Source organism: Stenella coeruleoalba, assembly GCF_951394435.1.
Source record: "Stenella coeruleoalba genome assembly, chromosome: 2".
NCBI classification, from domain to species: domain Eukaryota; kingdom Metazoa; phylum Chordata; class Mammalia; order Artiodactyla; family Delphinidae; genus Stenella; species Stenella coeruleoalba.
This window is the reverse complement of record NC_137147.1, coordinates 105,290,338-105,310,373: the sequence shown is the minus strand read 5'-3', so window position 1 is coordinate 105,310,373 and position 20,036 is coordinate 105,290,338. Positions and strand designations below refer to the sequence as shown.

The following is a 20,036-nucleotide window of genomic DNA, read 5'->3' as shown; positions in this document are numbered from 1 at the left end:
GTAGGGTAGGGGATTTCCAGGGCCAGAGGCTGGGGTGCCAGAGGCTGGGGTGCCAGATGCAGGATTTCAGAGACCACGGTGAGGACTTTCATGAGCTGTGAATGACATGCAGAGCCTTGGGAAGGTTTTGAGCAGGAGCGACAGGGTCTGACTTAGGTTTTAAAGAGACCACTGTGGCTGCTGTGGAAATGGCCTTGGAACAGCCACTCATCATTGCTCAGTCTTTTCTTTTTCTGTTCTTAGCCCCTCTATTTGGATTAAATGATGACTCAGTTGTTGACAGTAAGCACTAGGGTCTGAGAACACAAAATAACCAACTCCCTATTTCACTGTTTTCATTCAACTGAGAGCTGTTTACTACTCCCTCCACAAACGTCTACACATACAGATCTCTGAGGCATCACTTGCTCTATTAGGCTGTAATTAATTATATGCACACCAATGCTCCCCATTAAGCCGTGAGCTCCTTTAGAGCAGAGAAATAATGGCACAGGTCTCCATGGTGCTCACAGACAGTTTTTATTAGCCAGAGTCCTGCCTTCTAGGAGATACACAGCCAACCAAGGCACCCAGCTACCATTTTGTTCTTGCTCGCAGGGCTGATTCCACGGCTCACCTGGGATGGGGACTTCTGCAAAGCCGCTTCAATGCCTGGTTTCCACAGGTACAGAGAGCTCCATGTGAGGAAAGGCCAGACAGGGCCCTGTCTCCTCCACGCGGGATACACACAAGCCAAATAGGCCATGCGTCGTGGAGCAAAAAGAGAGCCCTGAGCTGCCCCCTGGAGGCCTGGGCCCTTGGGGTTCCTCCTACGAGCCAGGCCACTGGATGGCTGCCTGCCTGCCCTCCCACACTGGCCAATCCCTAGCCTGATTGTACCCTTTCTGCATTCAGTGTTACACACATGCTGCAGCTGGATGCCTTCCGCTTTCTGGGCGCTATGAGCTTTGGCTGCTGGAGTACAAGGACCAAGCATCTGAATAGAAGGCAAGGTGAGAACGTGTTACCCTGTGCTCTTCTCCAGGCAGCTCCTGGGTCGCACCCACCAGCCCCAGGAGCCTGTGACCAAAGGGAGCTGCTCCGCCCTGGGGTGGGAGGGGCCTGGGAGCAGAGCGCCCCAACTAGGAGTGGACCATCCTGCTGACGGGTCGTTTTTCTGTGAAGAAGCTTTTCAGCAGCAGCACCTGGCTGAAGCTGACCACGAAGAGCGCGATCGTCTCACCGACAGACCAGTAAGAGACTCGGCTGTTCAGGTCCTCAGCCCGGGCCCTGTCCTGGGCCTCCCGGAGCCGGTAATGCGTCTGGGAGTCAATCACCGTCTTCAGAGCCTCGTGGATGGTCACACAGGCAGACTCCATCTAGGAAGAGAAAAGCAGTCACTGTGAACCCTCAGAAAAGAAGAAGAGGACCCGGCACACACACAGCAAACGTGATCTTCAACATCCTCGGTAATTTCTCCTGGATGCTAACTACGTGTCTGTGCTAAGGATGTGACACGGCTGTATTCATAATACACCTAACTGAGGCTCAGAGAGGTTAAGTAACTTGTTCAGAGTCACACAGTTAGTAGATGGCAGAGTCAGGATTTAAACTCAACTGTCTGAGTCCTGAGCCTATGCTTTCAAATACTGCCCTGTGTTCTTATTTAATACTCACCATACCCCTGACAGGCAGGGATCATTAGTCCCAATGTTAAGGAGGACTGACTGATTGCTTACTGCATATACTGATGAGGAAACTGAGGCTCAAAGAGGCTACATGACTTGCCCAAGGTCACACAGCTAATGAACGGCAGGGCGTGAAGTAAACCACAATTGTGTTGGACTCTGAGTTCATTCTATTAAATTCGCAGCCTACACTTCTATGTATACACAGAAACACATGAAGACATACATTTCTCATGTACATAGAACCACACTCACATACAAACATGTGCAAAGACAGACATGTGTGCACATGAACGTGCACACACACAGGCATATACTCACACGTAACGCACACTACTTCACAACTTCCTTTACCTGCTAAAATATTACGTGTAGCATGCCGGATTCTGAATACATCCCACCCCCACTACCAAGGTCCCCTGCTCCAATCCCAGGAAGCTGTGAATGTGATGAGCTGCCACTCCTGTGATCATGTTATATGTCACAGCTGACCTTAAGAGAGGGGGGCCATCCAGTGGGCCTGACCGAATCACAGGAGCCCTTCAGAGCAGGGAGCTTTCTCCAGCTGGTGACTGAAGGAGAAGTCAGAGAGGCTGGATTCAAAGGAATTCAGTGCCCCGTTGCTGGCTCTCAAGATAGAGGTCACATGCAAGGACCAGAAAAAGGCCTCTAGGAGTGGACAGCACAACAGCCAACAAGGAAACAGGAACCTCAGTCCTACAGCTGCAAGGAACTAAATTCTGCCAACCACCTGAATGAGTGTGAGAGCAGACTCCTCCCCAGAGCCTCCAGAGAAGAGGCCAACCCAACCTGATTTCAGCCTTGAGACCCTGAGCAGAGAACCCAACTGAGCTGGCCCATGCGTAGAGCCTACAGAACTGTGAGATAATGAATGCCTGTTGTTTTCAGCCATTAGTAGTAATTATTGACTCAGCAATAGAAAACTAAGATATTATGCCTGTGAAAGAACATGTGTTCTTACTCACAGGCAACCTCTAAAGCAATCATTTTATCCAAAACCCAGCAAATTCTATCCCAACAATAAGTTCTTGTGCGACGGAAGTTCATAAGCATCCAACAGACGTTTGTTTCCCAAATTCCAAAGGTGAACTACTTATACAGCTCAACGTAAGAAGCTAGAAGGGACCAAACCATTGTGTCACCACCTTGACGGACCCCCGTGAAACCCTCATTTCTCTCACAAATTGAACAGTTTCTGGACGCCAAAGGGGAGACTATGACCAAAAAAAGATGTTGCCCTTACTTGCTTCATAGATATTCTTGATTCTGGGCCATTCAAGGAGCTAAACTAGACTACGTGAGGAGAGAAAAGCTCCCCTTTAACCTCTGTGTTGACAAGGCAGCATCTTCTGTCTGACAACTGGTCTACCTCCTAGGGGTGTGGGTTTCCCCTGCACATGTTGGCTGACCCCCTCATTCTGATCTATAGGGAAGAGGTGGTGAAATGTCACGTGGAGGGCAAACTGACAAGGTCACTGTGTACGAGATGGAATTAGTGGACCTCGACTAGGCATCAGGTCAAGGGGCAGAATCCACCGTAAAGAACAAGAACAAGGTCGTTTGTGCTTCACTTTTTCCCCCAAGGGGAACCTTGATCCTGCTTTCTCAGTGACACCTGCGTGTCCTACTTTTGGGCTATATTACGGTCTTCTCTTGCGACGGGAGTTAGCATGGGGCTTCTTCACCTTCCCCACATTTGGTAGGTAGGGTGTAGAGGGATACCTTGGAGATACTGCTGGTGTGTTTCCAGACCACCACAATAAAGCAAATGTCACAATAAAGTGAGTCACAGGGATTTTTTGGTTTCCCAGTGCATATAAAAGTTACGTTTACACTATACTGTAGTGCATTAAGACTGTAATAGCATTACGTCTAAAAAAAAAATCAATGTACATACCTTAATTAGAAAATACTTTATTGCTGAAAAAAATGCTAACCATCATCTGACAACACAGGGTCGCCCAAAACCTTCAACTGTAAAAAATACAGCACCTGTGAAGTGCAGTAGAACAAGGTATGTCTGTACCTACAGATGTGTGACGTTGAGAAATGGACAAATGATCCTGAGAAGGGTTCCTGACATCAAGAAGTTGATTCCAAAGGGGACTCCTAAGTGACAACTGACTTCAGATGCCAACCACCAGAGGACACCTCTCAGGGTACAGACCTCTGCACTGGAGACGACGGTGGCATTGCCCGTCCTCGCTCTCCTGGTAACGCTTCCAGAGTTGATGAAGGCATGTCAACTGTCACACAGGAAGGAAGGGGACTAAACTGTGAAGGAACCAGGAAAGAGGTCACAGAGTGGAGTCAGGCTTCACCTACGCAAACCTGTGTCCAAGTGGAACCAAGGTATGGCATTTGTAGACGCTTCCCTACTGTGCCCTTCCAGTCACTCCCTGTGACCATGACACAGGAAGGTTTGGTAAGGCCATTAGTTCTATATTGATAGCACCCTGGTGATCTTCGGAAGACCGCGGTTATTGAAGGTAGGGCTGGGGAACTCAGGAGAGACGCCTCTCAAAATGACACTACAGGAATTCCAAATCATACTCGGTTTTCTCTGATAGCCCAAACTACACTAATTCGTTCTTTCAAATGTTTATTTATTAAGTGCCTACTCGCCTTCCAGACATTGTGCGGGGCCCTAGGAACTGAGAGGTGAAATGAGTCAGACACAGTCCTGGGTCCCAAGAAGGTCATAATTTAGAGAATGTTATCAGCTTCCTGCAGTGCCAAAAGAGCTAACAACAGAGGGGTGAGAGGAGCTGTAGGAACACCTCAGAGAAAGCTGCTAATCCTGCCAGAGATGGAGGCGTACCTGACACAGGGAAGAGATAACCTGAACCTTGACAGATGGGCAGCATGTCACCAGGCAGAGGATGAGGGGAAGGCATTCCACACAGGAAAAGCATGGCAGGGCTTCCCTGGTGGCGCAATGGTTAAGTATCTGCCTGCCAAGGCAGCGGACACGGGTTCGAGCCCTGGTCGGGGAAGATCCCACATGCTGCGGAGCAACTAGGCCCGTGCACCACAACTACTGAGCCTGCGCTCTACAGCCCGTGAGCCACAACTACTGAGCCCGCGTGCCACAACTACTGAAGCCTGTGTGCCTAGAGCCTGTGCTCCGCAACAAGAGAAGCCACCGCAATGAGAAGCCCGCGCACCACAAGGAAGAGTAGCCCCCGCTCGCCGCAACTAGAGAAAGCCCGCGCACAGCAACGAAGACCCAACGCGGCCAAAAATAAATAAATAAAATAAATTTATTTTTTAAAAAAAGGAAAGAAAAGCATAGCAAAGAGCACATGCAGAGCCCAGTATGTGCAGCCCATCGGGGATATGTGGGAAGGAAGTCATGGGTAGGTGGAAGCTCACGGTAAAGGCCTTGAGAGTCAAGACTTTAACACGAAGCTCTGTGAGCAGAAGATTGGCAAGGCAAGGATCCCACTTTAAGAGAACTTCCCTGCCAGCCATGATGCAGAGGCGGACTGGTGGTGGGGAAACCACTTTGGTGGCTGCAGTTCTGCTGGGAAGAAAAGACGAGGCCCTCAATTAAGAAGGTCACCAAGTGGGGTAAGAAGAGTGGATCTGGGAGCGATTTAGGGGACTCGGTATCAAAGTAGAGAAGATCGTTCTTGAAATTAGTGGGATGAACAGAGATACACATATACATGTGTATACACGCACACGCATGCCCGTGTGTATATGCATGCATATGCATGTGTACACACAGACATACATACACACATGTTTAGAATGTATAAATACACAGAGGCTTTGTTTTTAAACACTAGGGAAGGGCTCACTGGTTTTCCAGGCTAGAATTCCACCCTCCGTGTTTATTTCCATCACAAGCTCATTCAGAAACTCAAAATGTACATTACACTCACTTGAACTGGGAGCTCCTGGGACCCCTGAGCCCTAGCCCAGGCGTTCAGCAGTATAGGCTGGTACCTCCAGCCTCCTCCCAGGGTCCAGAATCACTGGAGAAGGAGTGGGGGTGGGGGTGGGGGGGTGGGGGGGAGAGAAACGGAGGAGGACACAGAAACCACGGGTGCCGACACCCCGGGCAGAGGACACATCAGATATGCCACGCAAGGCATCACTTCAAAGACATGGATCAGATGTCATCAGCCAGAGACCAGCACTGCGCTTCTATGAAGAGGGCCTGAGGTCTTTACAGGAACCACCTCAGATCTGATCAGTGACAGGGAAGGAAGCCAGTTTTCAGGAGGTAACAGAGCAGGAGGTGGTACTCTACGGCTTTCCTGGCGTCTAAAACCAGGAGACACCTTTAGAACCTGGCACGGGCCTCACAGGAGACCCCAGGGCCACACATCACCAAGATTCACAGACACCTGGAAGCATCCCCTTACCGTAAAAACATGCTACTTCCCTGTCCACTGGGATCTGCTGTTGGCGTTAGTCTAAGATACCACTTCAGCTTGTTCCCACAAAATTTCAGTTAGGCAACCCAGCCAGCCTGCTTCCTACCCAGCAGGAAGCCAGCAGAGGCCCTTCTGTTGCAAAGAGCCCTGTTCTCCCAGGGCCATGGGTCCCCAGCTCTCCTGCAGTGCGAACTTCACCCCGCTGAGACCTCCAGCCCTGGCTGGTTCAAAGTGTCCGGGCACCTCACGGGGATCGTGGGCACCACTCCATCATGACAGGTAGTCTCTGGAGACACCCTGACCTGTCTCCCTCCCAGGACCATCCCTTTCCTCCATCCCATGCCCACATCCCATCCCATCTCTACCACCTGCTGATGCCCAGGTCTTCACTCTGTAACCAGCAGCAAATTCCTGCAGCCTCACCTCATCGGGACCACCACGGATAGAAGCACTTGGCTCTTTTTTATTTTATTTTATTTTTTGGCCGCGCAGCACATGGGATCTTAGTTCCCCCAACCAGGGATCGAACTCGCACCCCCTGCAATGGAAGCGCAGAGTCTTAACCACTGGACTGCCAGGGAAGTCCGCACTTGGTTCTTTAAATTCTTCAAGAGCTCAAAGGCAGCGTCGCAGGAGCTGGCCTCAGAGTAGAGTTAGGAAAACCTTTCATCTTCCCTCGATCACCACTGAGGCAGCCCCGGACCTTGGACCTCTGTCAGGAACCTTCAGCCTCCGCTAGGATCTGCCCAGACTCTCAGGACGCCCAGGGGACCTCAAGGTTGGCCTCCCTCAGCAGCATCTCTAGCCCATGTCCTCTGCCAGGAGCCTGGTCATGCTGGAACTCAGGCCGAAGACAAGTCCCTCTGGCCTGGAGCCCTGGCCCGGGACGCGGTCACTCTGGATCCTATTCTTTCACCCTGGGGCTGCTACTGGTGCCAGAACACACAGCCTCTGGCCCAGCACTGAGCCGGATGAAGCCTCAGGGGAAGAAAGACAGCTGCAGGTAGAAAGGGGATCCATGCCAAGCAAAATAGGATCAGGGCCGGTGAGGAAAGTAAAGTGATGCCCTGAACACCTGCACCTGCTGTTCTCCCCACCCAGGAGGCCTCTCCTCCTCCCGTGCCAGACACACTCCCAGGCAAGCACCCAGAGTGTCGCTTTAAGCTAAAACTCTCCCTGTGAAGACTTCCCTGACCCTCCTGGAAGAGTCAATTGGTCCATCCCCTGACAACCCTCACCCTTAAATCTCAGCTCTGATCAGAGCATCCTGGAGCTCCGTGGTTTACAGGGTCGCATTCCACACAGGGCTCCTGACAGCTGGGACAGTGCCCTCTGACCTCGTACTCCCACCACCCAGGACAGTGTGCAGACTGAGCACGGGCCCACCACAGGCGAGGGGGAGCTGTCTGAGACAGGCACAGACCAGGCAGGGGGGTCAGAGGTACAGAAGGAGAAGGAAACAGCTCGTTTGTGGCTGGGCAGAAGGAAGGATGAGGTTCCCAGATGTAGAAGAGGGGAAGTGCAATCACTCCTTCCTGCAACAAAACCAAACTCTAATTCTAAGGCTCCAGGAAAGAACGTCTCTAGTGCGTTAACCCACAAAGCCTTTTCTCTACTGGTTTCTTTTCCACTGCTTAGAGAGAGAAATCCTTCAGCTCAGCTTCTGGAGACTCATAAAATCTTCAAAACAGAAGCTATTGCATCAAAGACCAACAGACCTCCTGAGAGGATAGGTTATGAAAGATCCTACACAGAAGACACACCCTGGGCTGGAACTTCTAGCAGCAGTCATGCCGCTAAGTTCAAACGCACTGCTGTCCAGTGGAACTCCCCATGCGTGGGCACCAGCCACTTGTGACTACTGAACACTAGAAATGTTGGTACGGAGCAAACAAGGAAGGGAATTTTTAATTTAATTTTAATTAAATGTCAACAGCCATATGTAGATAGCTGTCACTGACCGGACAGTGCAGTGCTAACCTCCAACTGCTCAGAGCATGAGCCCATGGTCCAAGCCACAGAGGAATGGAGCCTGTGGTCACCTTGGAGGGCAGCCCAGAAGGTAATCTGGCATTGCTGGAGACTCAGATGCTCTGGCTTTGGGCGTGGAACAGGTGCAGCCACAGAAGGTCATTCCTGTCTCGCAGGTTTCCCTGGGTCCTGCCACTCAGTCATTTGATAACTATTTGGTGAGCTCTTATTCTGTGCCACACCCCAGGCACTGGGGCGCTGGGGATTCAGGGGTAATACAGAGTCCTAGCCTCAGAGTCTGCATATGGGAGGGAGGGAGAAGCTTAAATAGCAGGAGGGAAGACTGAGGGAGGAGGCTGGGGTCGGATTATAGTTAACTGTGACAGCCATGGGCGACAGAGATGACTATCCATCCTCCAAAAGTGTCACCGTTTCTCTTCCAGATTGTGAAATTTGTCGCTAGGAGTTGACTGCCCAACTGAACTGTATTTGCCGCCTTCGTTTCATCCAGTCTATCCACAGGACTATTCCTCAACAATGAGATATGAGTGGGTGTGATGGCATCACTTCTGGGCCAGGGCTTTTAAGAAGCAGATGGGTCTTTATCATTCTCTCCTTCTTTTGGTGGCTAGAAACAGAGGACTCTGAAGCCCTAAGGGACATCAGAAAGATGACAAGAAAGAAGGAGCCTGGCTTCCTGAGTCACTCCATGGAGGAAAGTCCTCCACCCCTATCCCCACTCTCTGGATTATTATTTGAGTGAGAAAAAAAAAAAAAAACTTTCATTGTGCTAAGCCATTGATATTTGGGGTTTATTTGTTATAGCAGCCAGCCGTTGTTACGCTGACTAATATATACCACACAAAGGAGGACTGGTCTTTCTCATGCAGATACATCGTATCAGCAGAGAGGCATATGCTATGTGTACTTTGAAAGTGGTGCTGTGTCAAAGACTAAACGGGAACGCAGGAACACCAGAGGAAAGCATGGCAGGGATCCAGTTAAAGAATGGAGAGGAAGACCAAAAGGAGAACATAGGGTCTTGTAGGACTGGATGTGAACAGAGGGGCAGAGTCAATACTGAGACTTCAGACTGGAGCTGGATAGCTGGTGACTGTTCATCAGGCAACTTGGGCACAGACAAGGAGGAGCAGGCTGGCGGGGAGGGGGTTCATCTCAGCCTGTTAGCGTCCACTCACCTGGGTGAGAGCCGTGACTCTGTTGCCCATGTCTGGGAGAATGGGGGGCTCGTCGCCCACTTGAAAGTCAAAGTAGACGGTCTTGTGAGAGAAGGTGGAAAACTCATTACTGAAGCAAAACTGATAAACGCCCTTGACCTCAGCCTGGTGTGTGAAGCTGTCATACTGCTTCTTAGTTTCCCTGTAGATGGTGTTCCCCAGGGGGTCCTCCACATAGCAGTCGACGTCGTAGTGGCCTCCAGTGATGACCTGACAACCACAAAAGACACCCACAGTCTGCTGTTACCAGAGAGGCAAACACCACTTACCAAAGGCCGACCAGGCACTGTGATTACATGTCACAAACATTTTTTTCATTTAATCTTCACAGCCTTCTAAAGGCTGACACTCCCCAATTTACAGAGGATGACATCGAGGCTGAGAGAGTTGAAGTTAACTGGCCATGGTCATGCCGCTTGAAAGTGACAGGGCTAAGACTTGAATCCATGTCTGCCTGATTCCAAAAGTTTTGCTCTGCAAGAGCCTAATCCTCCCCATTTTACAGAAGAGGTAACTGAGGCCCCGAGGTTAAGTAAACTGCTGAACGTGTCTGGTAAACGTTAATATTATTGCTGATGGAATGCAAGGGGAAAGCAAACATAGACTGAAGCCTTCACAGAATCAGTGATTACCAGAGGTGGGAGAGCCCTCAGGAATCATTAGTTCAAACTCTCAACACAGGAAAGATAAGACCTGCAAAGGGCAAAAATCACAGAGGTGGTCAATGACTATAACTAAGGTCCATCAAAGAACACAGTCAGTGGCCTCCATCTGCTTCCAAATGTTAAAATTTCCTTTTGTTCAGATGGAAGAATTTGCTTTGTGATTAGTGAGCTTCCTAATGCTGGAGGTGTGTAAACTTATGCTGAACGTGCTCTAACAGGGGTTCCTGACCTGGCAGGGACCAGATGACCTCTCAGCCCCCTCCATCCTCACAACGATCATGTTTTGGTGACTGTCTCTAGGTGACCCCTGTTAATCCAGCTGCAATTTCCACACTGTCCACGGACATGTGAAAGTGGCAACACCAGTGACTCGGAGGTCATCACACATTGTGCTGTCCCCAAGCACATGCCTCTTTTAGTGGCTTTGGTCAGAGAGGGCCCACCACATGGCCTGCCCCTACTTCTGCTTCCCGTGCCAACTCATCTCTGTAATGCCTGTCAGTATGTGTCCACAAGCAGACGCGGGTCTGGGTATAATTCCCACTCAGCTCCCTACTCTTAGATCTGCTCACTAAACCTCAGGGGCAGATCTCTCACTCAAGACCTGCTCCGCTTAACTGTGAGCCATGAAGTCTCTCAAAGGAGCCAGGACTGCAGGAGCTAGGAGCTTTTCTGAGCCATATGGCAGGAGCCACAACACCACTCCTTGGACACACTGCCAGGGCTCAAAGCCTGCGCTGACACCTCCTTTCCAAAGCGCCATTTCTCATCACTTGCCGCGCTCACCCCAACTTAACTTCAAACACTGGAGAGAGGGAAGAATAATGCCAAGGACCCATTTCCTCTCGCTGCCATTTTTCAGTACAGGCGGGGACAAACTGGTCCAAAAAACTTGGGACAGAGAGCCTGTGTCCAGCTAATCAGACATGGATTCCTTAGAGTCAAGGGGCCTGCAGGTCATTGAGGACAACTCCCCAGGATGCAGGACCCGCCCCCGGGCATCCGCAGCCAGGTAGCTCACCTTTGGCGCTACCTCCCGCCCTGGTTAGTCGGGCCTGTCTCGAGTGGGCTCTGACTTCCTCGCGGGGAAGTCAGCTGGTCTCTGGTCATTCCCGCCCCATTCAGCCTCTTTGGCTAATTCCAGCCACTCCAGCCTGGGGCGCACCAGTGACCAATGGAGACCTGGAAGGGGGAGAGGAGGCGCTGCCGGGCGCCAGGGCCTCACCTGGTAATCCAGGGAGAACTTCACGCCCTGCTCCACGTCCTCGTGGAAGCACTGCTTGGCGTTGTCAGGTAGCTCGAAGGTGAGCTCCGCGCCCCGCGGCCGCTCCGCCTGCAGCAGCAGCAGCAGCAGCAGAAGGGGCAGCGCGCAGGCGGAGCGCGAGGCCACGCTGCCCATGATGCTCCCGGTCCAGTCCCGTGGGCGGCGGCTCGGGCGTGTGCTCCTCGCGGATGGGACGGTGGCTGGGGGACCAGGGATAAGGTGCAGGGACAGACGTGGCGCTTGCGGGGCGCTGCGCTTCCGGGAGGGCGGGAGGCTCAGCGCGCAGCCGCGCGCTCGGGGGTGGTCCCGGGACCGAGGCCAGAGAGCGCCGCGGCCTCCCCCCGCCCCTTCTGCCCGTTGCGCCTGCGCGCTGTCTGGGCTGGCAAAGGGGACACGCCCCTTCCCCCGCCCCGCGCTGTTCTGCTGGGGCGTCTCGGCGAAGGTGAGGCGGGACGCCCATCCCCAGCGCGCACCTCCCCGGAAGGGCCCTCTGCCAACATCCCCGACAGACGTTTTCTGCATCTTCTGGGACCCGCAGGCTTGAGGATTACCCGGAATTGGCCCAGGTCCACGCAGTCCATCCTCTCTGGCTGCAGCAGCACGAAGCCCATGGGGTTTTACAAGGTACAGGCTCTGCTTCTGACTGGCTCTGTAACTTGTCTCACGCTTCTCTGGAGAATCAGTCTCCTGGTCTAGAACTGGGTGTGCCCAAACCTACTATCCACAATAGCAAGGAAGGCTAGAGGAAAGATATGCAAACTCTGGGGACCCAATTAACACCCCCTTTCTCATTCCCATCCCCTTCCCAAGGTGAAAAAGTATGCCACGGGGCAGGGGGGGTTGATGGGTGAGAGTAAGTGAAACCCCACAATTACATCTGTTCTGGGGAAAACCGGCAGGCGTGCTCACACACAAAGCTTCCTGAAGCTTCCTGAAGATACGAATACAGGTCTCTCACTCAGGGATTTCAGGTATCTCTTGGTTGTCTGTATAAGTTGAAGGTTCTTCTGGGACAAAACAATCTTTTTTTTTTCCCTTTGACTTCTCAAAAGCGCTGAAAGCAGATAAATTAATTTACTGTCTTATCTATTACCATTTACCTAAGAAGATATTTTGTATAATCATTACTATAGCGTTTTATATTCACTATGATCAGGTAAAGACAAAGAAAAAAAGATTGTAGTCTCGCTACTCAGTAAAGAATTTTTTTCAGAACATCATTAGGTGAGGTGTATCTTGATTTTAGCAAAGAGTTTTACTGCCTATATAGGTCTCCACGTGGATAAGACCGAAGTGTCCTGTCACTTAAAAAGCTTTTGCACAGCAAAGGAAATCATAAACATGATGAAAAGACAACCCTCCGAATGGGAGAAAATATTTGCAAATGAAGCAACTGACAAAGGATTAATCTCCAAAATATACAAGAAAAAACCCAATCCAAAAATGGGCAGAAGACCTAAATAGACATTTCTCCAAAGAAGATATACAGATTGCCAACACACACACGAAAGAATGCTCAACATCACTAATCATTAGAGAAATGCAAATCAAAGCTACAATGAGGTGTCACCTCACACCAGTCAGAATGGCCATCATCAAAAAATCTACAAGCAATAAATGCTGGAGAGGGAGTGGAGAAAAGGGAACCCTCTTGCACTGTTGATGGGAATGTAAACTGATACAGCCACTATGGAGAACAGTATGGAGGTTCCTTAAAAAACTAAAAATAGAACCACCATATGACACAGCAATCCCACTACTGGGCATATACCCCGAGAAAACCATAATTCAAAGAATCATGTACCACAGTGTTCATTGCAGCTCTATTTACAATAGCCAGGACATGGAAGCAACCTAAGTGTCCATCGACAGATGAATGGATAAAGAAGATGTGGCACATATATACAATGGAATATTACTCAGCCATAAAAAGAAATGAGATTGAGTTATTTGTAGTGAGATGGATGGACCTAGAGTCTATCATACAGAGTGAAGTAAGTGAGAAAGAGAAAAACAAATACCGTATGCTAACACATACATATGGAATCTAAAAAAACAAAAAAACTGGTTCTGAAGTACCTAGGGGCAGCACAGGAATAAAGACACAGGTGTAGAGAATGAACTTGAGGACACGGGGAGTGGGAAGGGTAAGCTGGGACAAAATGAGAGAGTGGCATGGACATATATATACTACCAAATGTAAAATAGATGGCTAGTGGGAAGCAGCCTCATGGCTCAGGGAGATCAGCTCGATGTTTGTGTCCACCTAGAGGTGTGGGATAGGGAGGGTGGGAGGGAGATGCAAGAGGGGAGAGATATTGGGATATATGTATATGTATAGCTGATTCACTTTGCTATAAAGCGGAATCTAACACACCATTGTAAAGCAATTATACTCCAATAAAAATGTTAAAAAAAATTCTGATCTCTATGTCTGTGAGTCTGTTTCTGTTTTATAGACAGGTTCATTTGTGCTATATTATAGATTGCACATCTAAGTGATATCATATGATATTTGTCTTTCTGACTTTCTTCACTTAGTATGCTAATCTCTAGTTACATCCATGTTGCTGCAAATGGCATTATTTCATTCTTTTTTATGGCTGAGTAGTATTCCATTGTATATACATACCACATATTCTTTATCGCTTCATCTGTTGAGGGACATTTAGGTTGTTTCCATATTTTGGCTGTTGTGAATAGTGCTGCTGTGAATGTAGGGGTGCATGTATCGTTTTGAATTATAGTTTTGTCTGGGTATATACCCAGGAGTGGCATTGCTGGATCATGTGGTAATTCTATTTTTAGTTTTCTGAGGAACCTCTATACTGTTTTCCGTAGTGGCTGTACCAACTTACATTCCCACCAGCAGTGTAGGAGGGTTACCTTTTATCCACACCTTCTCCAGAATTTGTTATTTGTAGACTTTTTAATGATGGCCATTCTGACCGGTGTGAGGTGGTACCTCATTGTAGGAATACTAAACACTGTAAGTTTTATAAATGAAGGATAAAAAAGATGAAGATATGAATTTTTAGAGTAACAATTCATGTTTCTGCATTGGGAGACTTAATCTTTTAAAATGTTAATTTGCACTGAAATCACTAAATGTCAAAGAATCCCAGTCATAATCTCAGAACATTTTTAACATTTAATAAAATGATTTTATGAAATAATTTGTCCAATGAGAATTGAGAATGAATGTGACTCACCATTTGTGAAAGTGAGTTAAAACCCTACAGTAATTAAAATAGATGCTCTGATATGGAACAGAAAGACAAGTACACCAATGGAATGTAATACAATGGAACAGAATGGGGTGGAATGAAGTGGGATGGGATGAAATGAGGGAGTTTAGAAACAGACTCAAGAATTTTAAAAGCAAGAATTTAGCATGTTACAAGGATATTTTAAATCAGTGAATGATATCAAGATACTTTTAGCTTCAAGTAAATTTTTTAAACTCCAACTAGATTAAATGATATATAACCTATATTAAATAGACTATAGAATTCTAAAATATACTACTCATATCATATATATCAAAAAATATACCATTGAATATAGCAGAAAGTTCAGAGGTGAATTCAGCTTCAGGCATAGTGTGATAAGGGCTCCAGTCCATTTCCCTGCTTTTCTCTTGGCTACTCCCTCCTCTGCATGTTGGCTTTATTCTTAGGCTCTATTATTTTATTGTCACAAAAAGGTTGTCAAACCAAACAAACAAGCTTGAGCAACATGTTTATTTAGTCATGTCTATCAGAAGGAAGAGAAATATTTCCTTCACTCATGACCTGTATGTCCTTTCCTTCAGTACAATTGGGCCAACTTAGGTCATGTACCCATATCTGGATCTAAGCCACTGACAAGAGGAAAGTCATGTACTGATTGGCTTAGGCTGGATCCTTTAGCCAATCACTGATAAGGAGAATGGGGATCGTCATAATTAACTCAGACCAATCAGGGCTTCCCTTGGAGCTCGGGATGAAGTCAAAAGGGCTGCAAGGATACAGGGTGACTGACTACATACATAAAATCAGGATCTACTGGGAAGGAGAAGGGAGGATCAAACTGGGTAGGCAACAATATCCAACTGAAGCAAAGAAAGGATTAAGTACTGATTAAATTGTAATGGGATAATTTTAAAATGTATTTAGACCCTTACCTCTCACCCCATGAGAATTCATTTTTGCCCTAGGTCAGGAGTGTCTGTGATTCTGGGTCCATCATCCCAGAGGAGGCAGAGGACTCCAGAAGGGACAGCCAGGTGGGCTTCTTTCATCAGGCTATTTGGACTGGTTCACACTGGCAAGACCTTGTCCATGAAAAATCGAATCAATAGTCAATCTAAGAAAAAAATGGGAAATTTTATTCGAGCCAATCTGAGTATTATAACCCAGAAGACAGTCTCTCCAAGAGTTCTGAGAACTGTTCCAAAGAGGTAAAGGAGGAAGCTAGCCAAAATGTGATTTTGGCAAAGGCGGTACCTGCAGTCAGGCACACATCTTTCTCAGTAGAAGGTTGCTGCGAGTCACAGTAGCAGACATCTTGGTTAATGATTTTAGTGCTTTTCTAAGTATGGGAAGATCCAAGAATCCAGGTTCATAAAAAATTTCTGCTAAAGATACTATCTGAGGGCCGGTTCTGTCAGTTTTCCCAGAGCACAGAGTGCCTCATCCTCATCTTCACCCTGAATTCCTTTCAGGGTGTGTCGTAGGTCAGCAACTGCAGTGGTGAATGACTTGATTCTTGCAGAACTAGAGATGGTGGGCAACAGTCTTTATTTGACAGTCCCTTCCCTTTTACTCTTTTTTTTTTTTTTTTTTTTTTTGCGGTACGCGGGCCTCTCACTGCTGTGGCCTCTCCCATTGCGGAGCACAGGCTCCGGATGCGCAGGCTCAGCAGCCATGGCTCACGGGCCCAGCCGCTCCGCGGCATGTGGGATCTTCCCGGACAGGGGCACGAACCCGTGTCCCCTGCATCGGCAGGCGGACTCTCAACCACTGCGCCACCAGGGAAGCCCCCTTTTACTCTTAATTTCAGCCAACGTTTGGGAAGCATTTTGTGACCAATTTGTCTCATGGCACTAGGAATGCTCATTCCCAGGTCAAGTGAGGATTTTGTTGATAGGTCACTTTACATGCTATTACTGGACTATGCTCTGTTAACAATAGCCAAAAGCCTCTGGATCACCTGTCTTACGGTTATGGTCCAGGAAATGGTTCCCTCTTATTGCTTCTTTCCATATCTAGAGTTACACTATTACAATCGTTGATCTTATAGGACTATATATTTTGATCAATCATTGCAAACTGCCCAATCATCATTAATTTTATCTGTGGCTCCGTCACACATTTGGTAATGCAATAAACGATAATCTTGTGAAACAGGCAGAATGCAAGTAATATGACTAGCGACATTCATAGGTCATAGGGATTTAAGCTCAGAACTTCCATTAGGTGAGGCCCAGTATCTCCCAAGGTTCCTGCCATTCGGGAGGTCTGGTTAACATATAATGCAGTTGCACAGTGCACACCGGAGTGGGGGGTGGAGAAGGAGGTCAAAGGACAGAGAAAAAGGTTTGATGTTTCCATTTTTCTTGTCTTGCCTTAAAATGTGAATTTTTATTTCATCAACCTTGACCTCTTCTAGCCTTTCACTTCTTTCTCTTCTCTTCCTCTCCCCCGACCCCAATCCTCACGCGTAATGATTACCCTTTTCTCCGATGAAAATTGCTAGCTTTTTAACTCTGTGCTTTCACAGTCAGTCTACTGGAATTGGATCACAACATCACCTTCAGCTAAGGTGTCCTGGTGAGAATTACCAGACACTTATTTCTGTGTTGACTTATTAGATAATGCTACAGTTCTAAAATACTTACCTCCTTTCTTTTTCTGAGATCTGCTTTTTATTCTTGATGTCTTGCCGCAGATAGATTCCAAGTGTGAGCAAGTTTTCTTCCTTCCTACTGCATGCGTGCCGTTTTGTAACTTGGACCATAGTGTTGCAGGAAGGGGAACCCCTTCAACGGCCCAAGAATGGACTCTTGTCTAACACTCAGAAATGAATTGTCTGAGGAGACACACGTGCTGACAAAGCAGGACACTACTGAGAAGGGAAGCCCGGGCAGAGGGCAGCAGGGTAAGCGAACCCAGGGGGACTGCTCTGCCACGTGTCTCGCAGTCTCGGGTTTTACGGTGATGGGGTTAGTTTCCGGGTCGTCTCTGGCCAATCGTTCTGACTCAGGGTCCTTACTGGTGGTGCCCACATCGCTCAGCCAAGGTGGATTCCAGCGAGGAAGATTCTCTGAGGTTGGGAGGACATACAGACTGGTGTCTCCTTTTGACCTTTCCTGAATTCTTCCAGTTGGTGGTAGCTTGTTAGTTCCAGTTCTTTACCAGGACCTCCTGTGGTAAGATAACTCATGCAAGTAGTTACTATCCTGTTTGGCCAGGGCCTGGCGTTTTCCATCAGTGGTTCCCCTAACAATAGGACACGGACTGCTGTGAATTTCACCTCATTAACCTTTGGATGTGAGAAATGTCCCATTTCTTTACTTTGCTAAATCAAGTTAAAATTGACTGTATTTCCCAACCCCTCCTTCCCAACACTGATAAGAAAATCCATCTCAGCCATGGTGGAGCTCTCTCCACTGTGTCCTGTAGATGCCTTAAGCAGTGCACAGCCTTCAGGTTCAGGGAGCCCTGGGGTCCTTGTGCCGATGTGTTCACTGTCCAAGCTCCAGTGTTTCTTCAAGGCAAGTGCATCAGCTGCCCTCCTGCCCAGCTTGACCCAGGCCCATTCTCCCAAGATGCACATGTCAGCTACAAATTGGCACTTGTCGTGAGCACTTGCCATCTACCTCTACAAGGATTAAAGCAGGTGCCGCTGCAGCTGCTGACTTTCAACACCCCCTGAAAGGAGTTCAGGTGGAGATCGGGAATGAGGCCCTCTGTGCTCTGGGGAAAACTGGGAGAACAGGTCTTCAGATAGTGAGATATCTTCAGGAGCCAATTTTATGAGCCCAATTCTTGCATCTCCTCATATCTAGAAAAGCTCTAAATTCCTTCATGGTGACATCTGCTCCTCGTGACTAGCAGTAACCCTCAGGAGACTAGCAGAACCTTCTGCAAAAAATATGTGCTTGGGCTTCCCTGGTGGTGCAATGGTTAAGAATCTGCCTGCCAATGCAGGGGACACGGGTTCGAGCCCTGGTCCAGGAAGATCCCTCATGCTGCGGAGCAACTAAACCCGTGCACCACAGCTACTGAGCCTGCGCTGTAGAGCCCATGAGCCACAACTACTGAGCCTGTGTGCCACAACTACTGAAGCCCACACGCCTAGAGCCCGTGCTCTGCAACAAGAGAAGCCATCGCAATGAGAAGCCCGTGCACCGCAATGAAGAGTAGCCCCTGCTCACCGCAACTAGAGAAAGCCTGTGCACAACAAAGACCCAACTCAGCCGAAAACAAACAAACACATTTATTTTAAAAAAAACGTGCAAACTGCCAAGTATATTAAAAAATATATATATGTGCTTCATTGTATGTACACCCCCTTCACCGAAATCACATATATACTGACCTTCCCCCCTGCCTCTTTGGAGCAGTTTCTCAGAGCTATGTGAAATGCTGTCTCCCAGGCTGCAGTCCTCATTTTGCCCCAAATAAAACTTAACTCGCAACTCTCACGTTGTACATTTTTTTAAGTCAACACACATCTAGCCACTCCCCTCTAAGGTTTTGCTCTGGAAAGGAGCAAGTTCCACACAAGGGACCCCAACTTCTGAGCCTCCTATAATCTTGGGAATGTACTCCCTCACTCGGGGGGGGGGGGGGGGCGCTTGTCCCTCATCACACCTCCACCTCCCCCAGCACTTTCTTCTCCTCCCAGGGGGTCCCTCCTAATCTCTCCTCAGAGGAGCTGGAAACAACATTGACCTCCCTTTCCTGCAGAAAGAAGTGAGGAAAAGACATGCTCAAACTAGTCCTTTCCCCTCCCCCACTTTTTAAAAAACTTTTAATGGAGTATAGTTGTGTACAATGTTGTGTTAGTTTCTGCTGTACAGCAAAGTGAATCAGCTATACATATACATATATCCCCTGTTTTTTGGATTTCCTTCCCATTTAGGTCACCAGAGTATTGAGTAGAGTTCCCTGTGCTATACAGTAGGTTCTCATTAGTTATCTATTTTATACAGAGTCGTGTATATATGTCGATCCCAATCTCCCAATTCATCCCACCCCCGCTTCCCCCCTTGGTATGCATAAGTTTGTTCTCTACATCTGTGTCTCTATTTCACTTTTGCAAATAAGTTCATCTGTACCATTTTTCTAGATTCCAAATATAAGCGATATTATACGATATTTGTTTTTCTCTTTCTGACTGACTTCACTCTGTATGACAGTCTCTAGGTCCATCCAGGTCTCTGCAAATGGCACTATTTCATTTCTTTTTATGGCTGAGTGATATTCTATTGTATATGTATAAATACCACATCTTCTTTATCCATTCGTCTGTTGATGGACACTTAGGTTGCTTCCCTTTTCTCCCCCTTGCTAACTGTAGTGTAAGCCTGACAGCTGGCTTTTCTTTTTGCCATGCAAGTGCCTGACTTAATTTTAATGGCTGAGGCATCCACTTCAAAGGGGGCCTCCACCTCAGAGATGCCTATCTCGATAAATACACATTGCCAGCCACAAAGGACCAAATAAAGAGCCAGGTCATGCCCCCACCCACTCCCCAGCTTTGTTTTAGAGATCTTGGTTGATTTCAGTGATTGACCATTTGGGCCCCTTGTTTTTTTCTCTTCTCACACTTTA

The 20,036-nt window shown here is 48.1% G+C and overlaps 1 protein-coding gene across 1 annotated transcript; it reads right to left on the bottom strand.

The window, feature by feature from the left end:
• Positions 1 to 482: 482 nt before the first annotated feature.
• TMED3 (transmembrane p24 trafficking protein 3) lies at positions 483 to 11,511 on the bottom strand. Its single transcript, XM_079913163.1, has 3 exons — positions 11,176 to 11,511; positions 9,247 to 9,495; positions 483 to 1,358 (listed from the first exon to the last, which is right to left on the bottom strand). Exons 1-3 carry the CDS (start codon positions 11,347 to 11,349, stop codon positions 1,122 to 1,124), a joined length of 660 nt encoding a protein of 219 aa, XP_079769289.1. The 5' UTR covers positions 11,350 to 11,511; the 3' UTR covers positions 483 to 1,121.
• Positions 11,512 to 20,036: the final 8,525 nt, after the last annotated feature.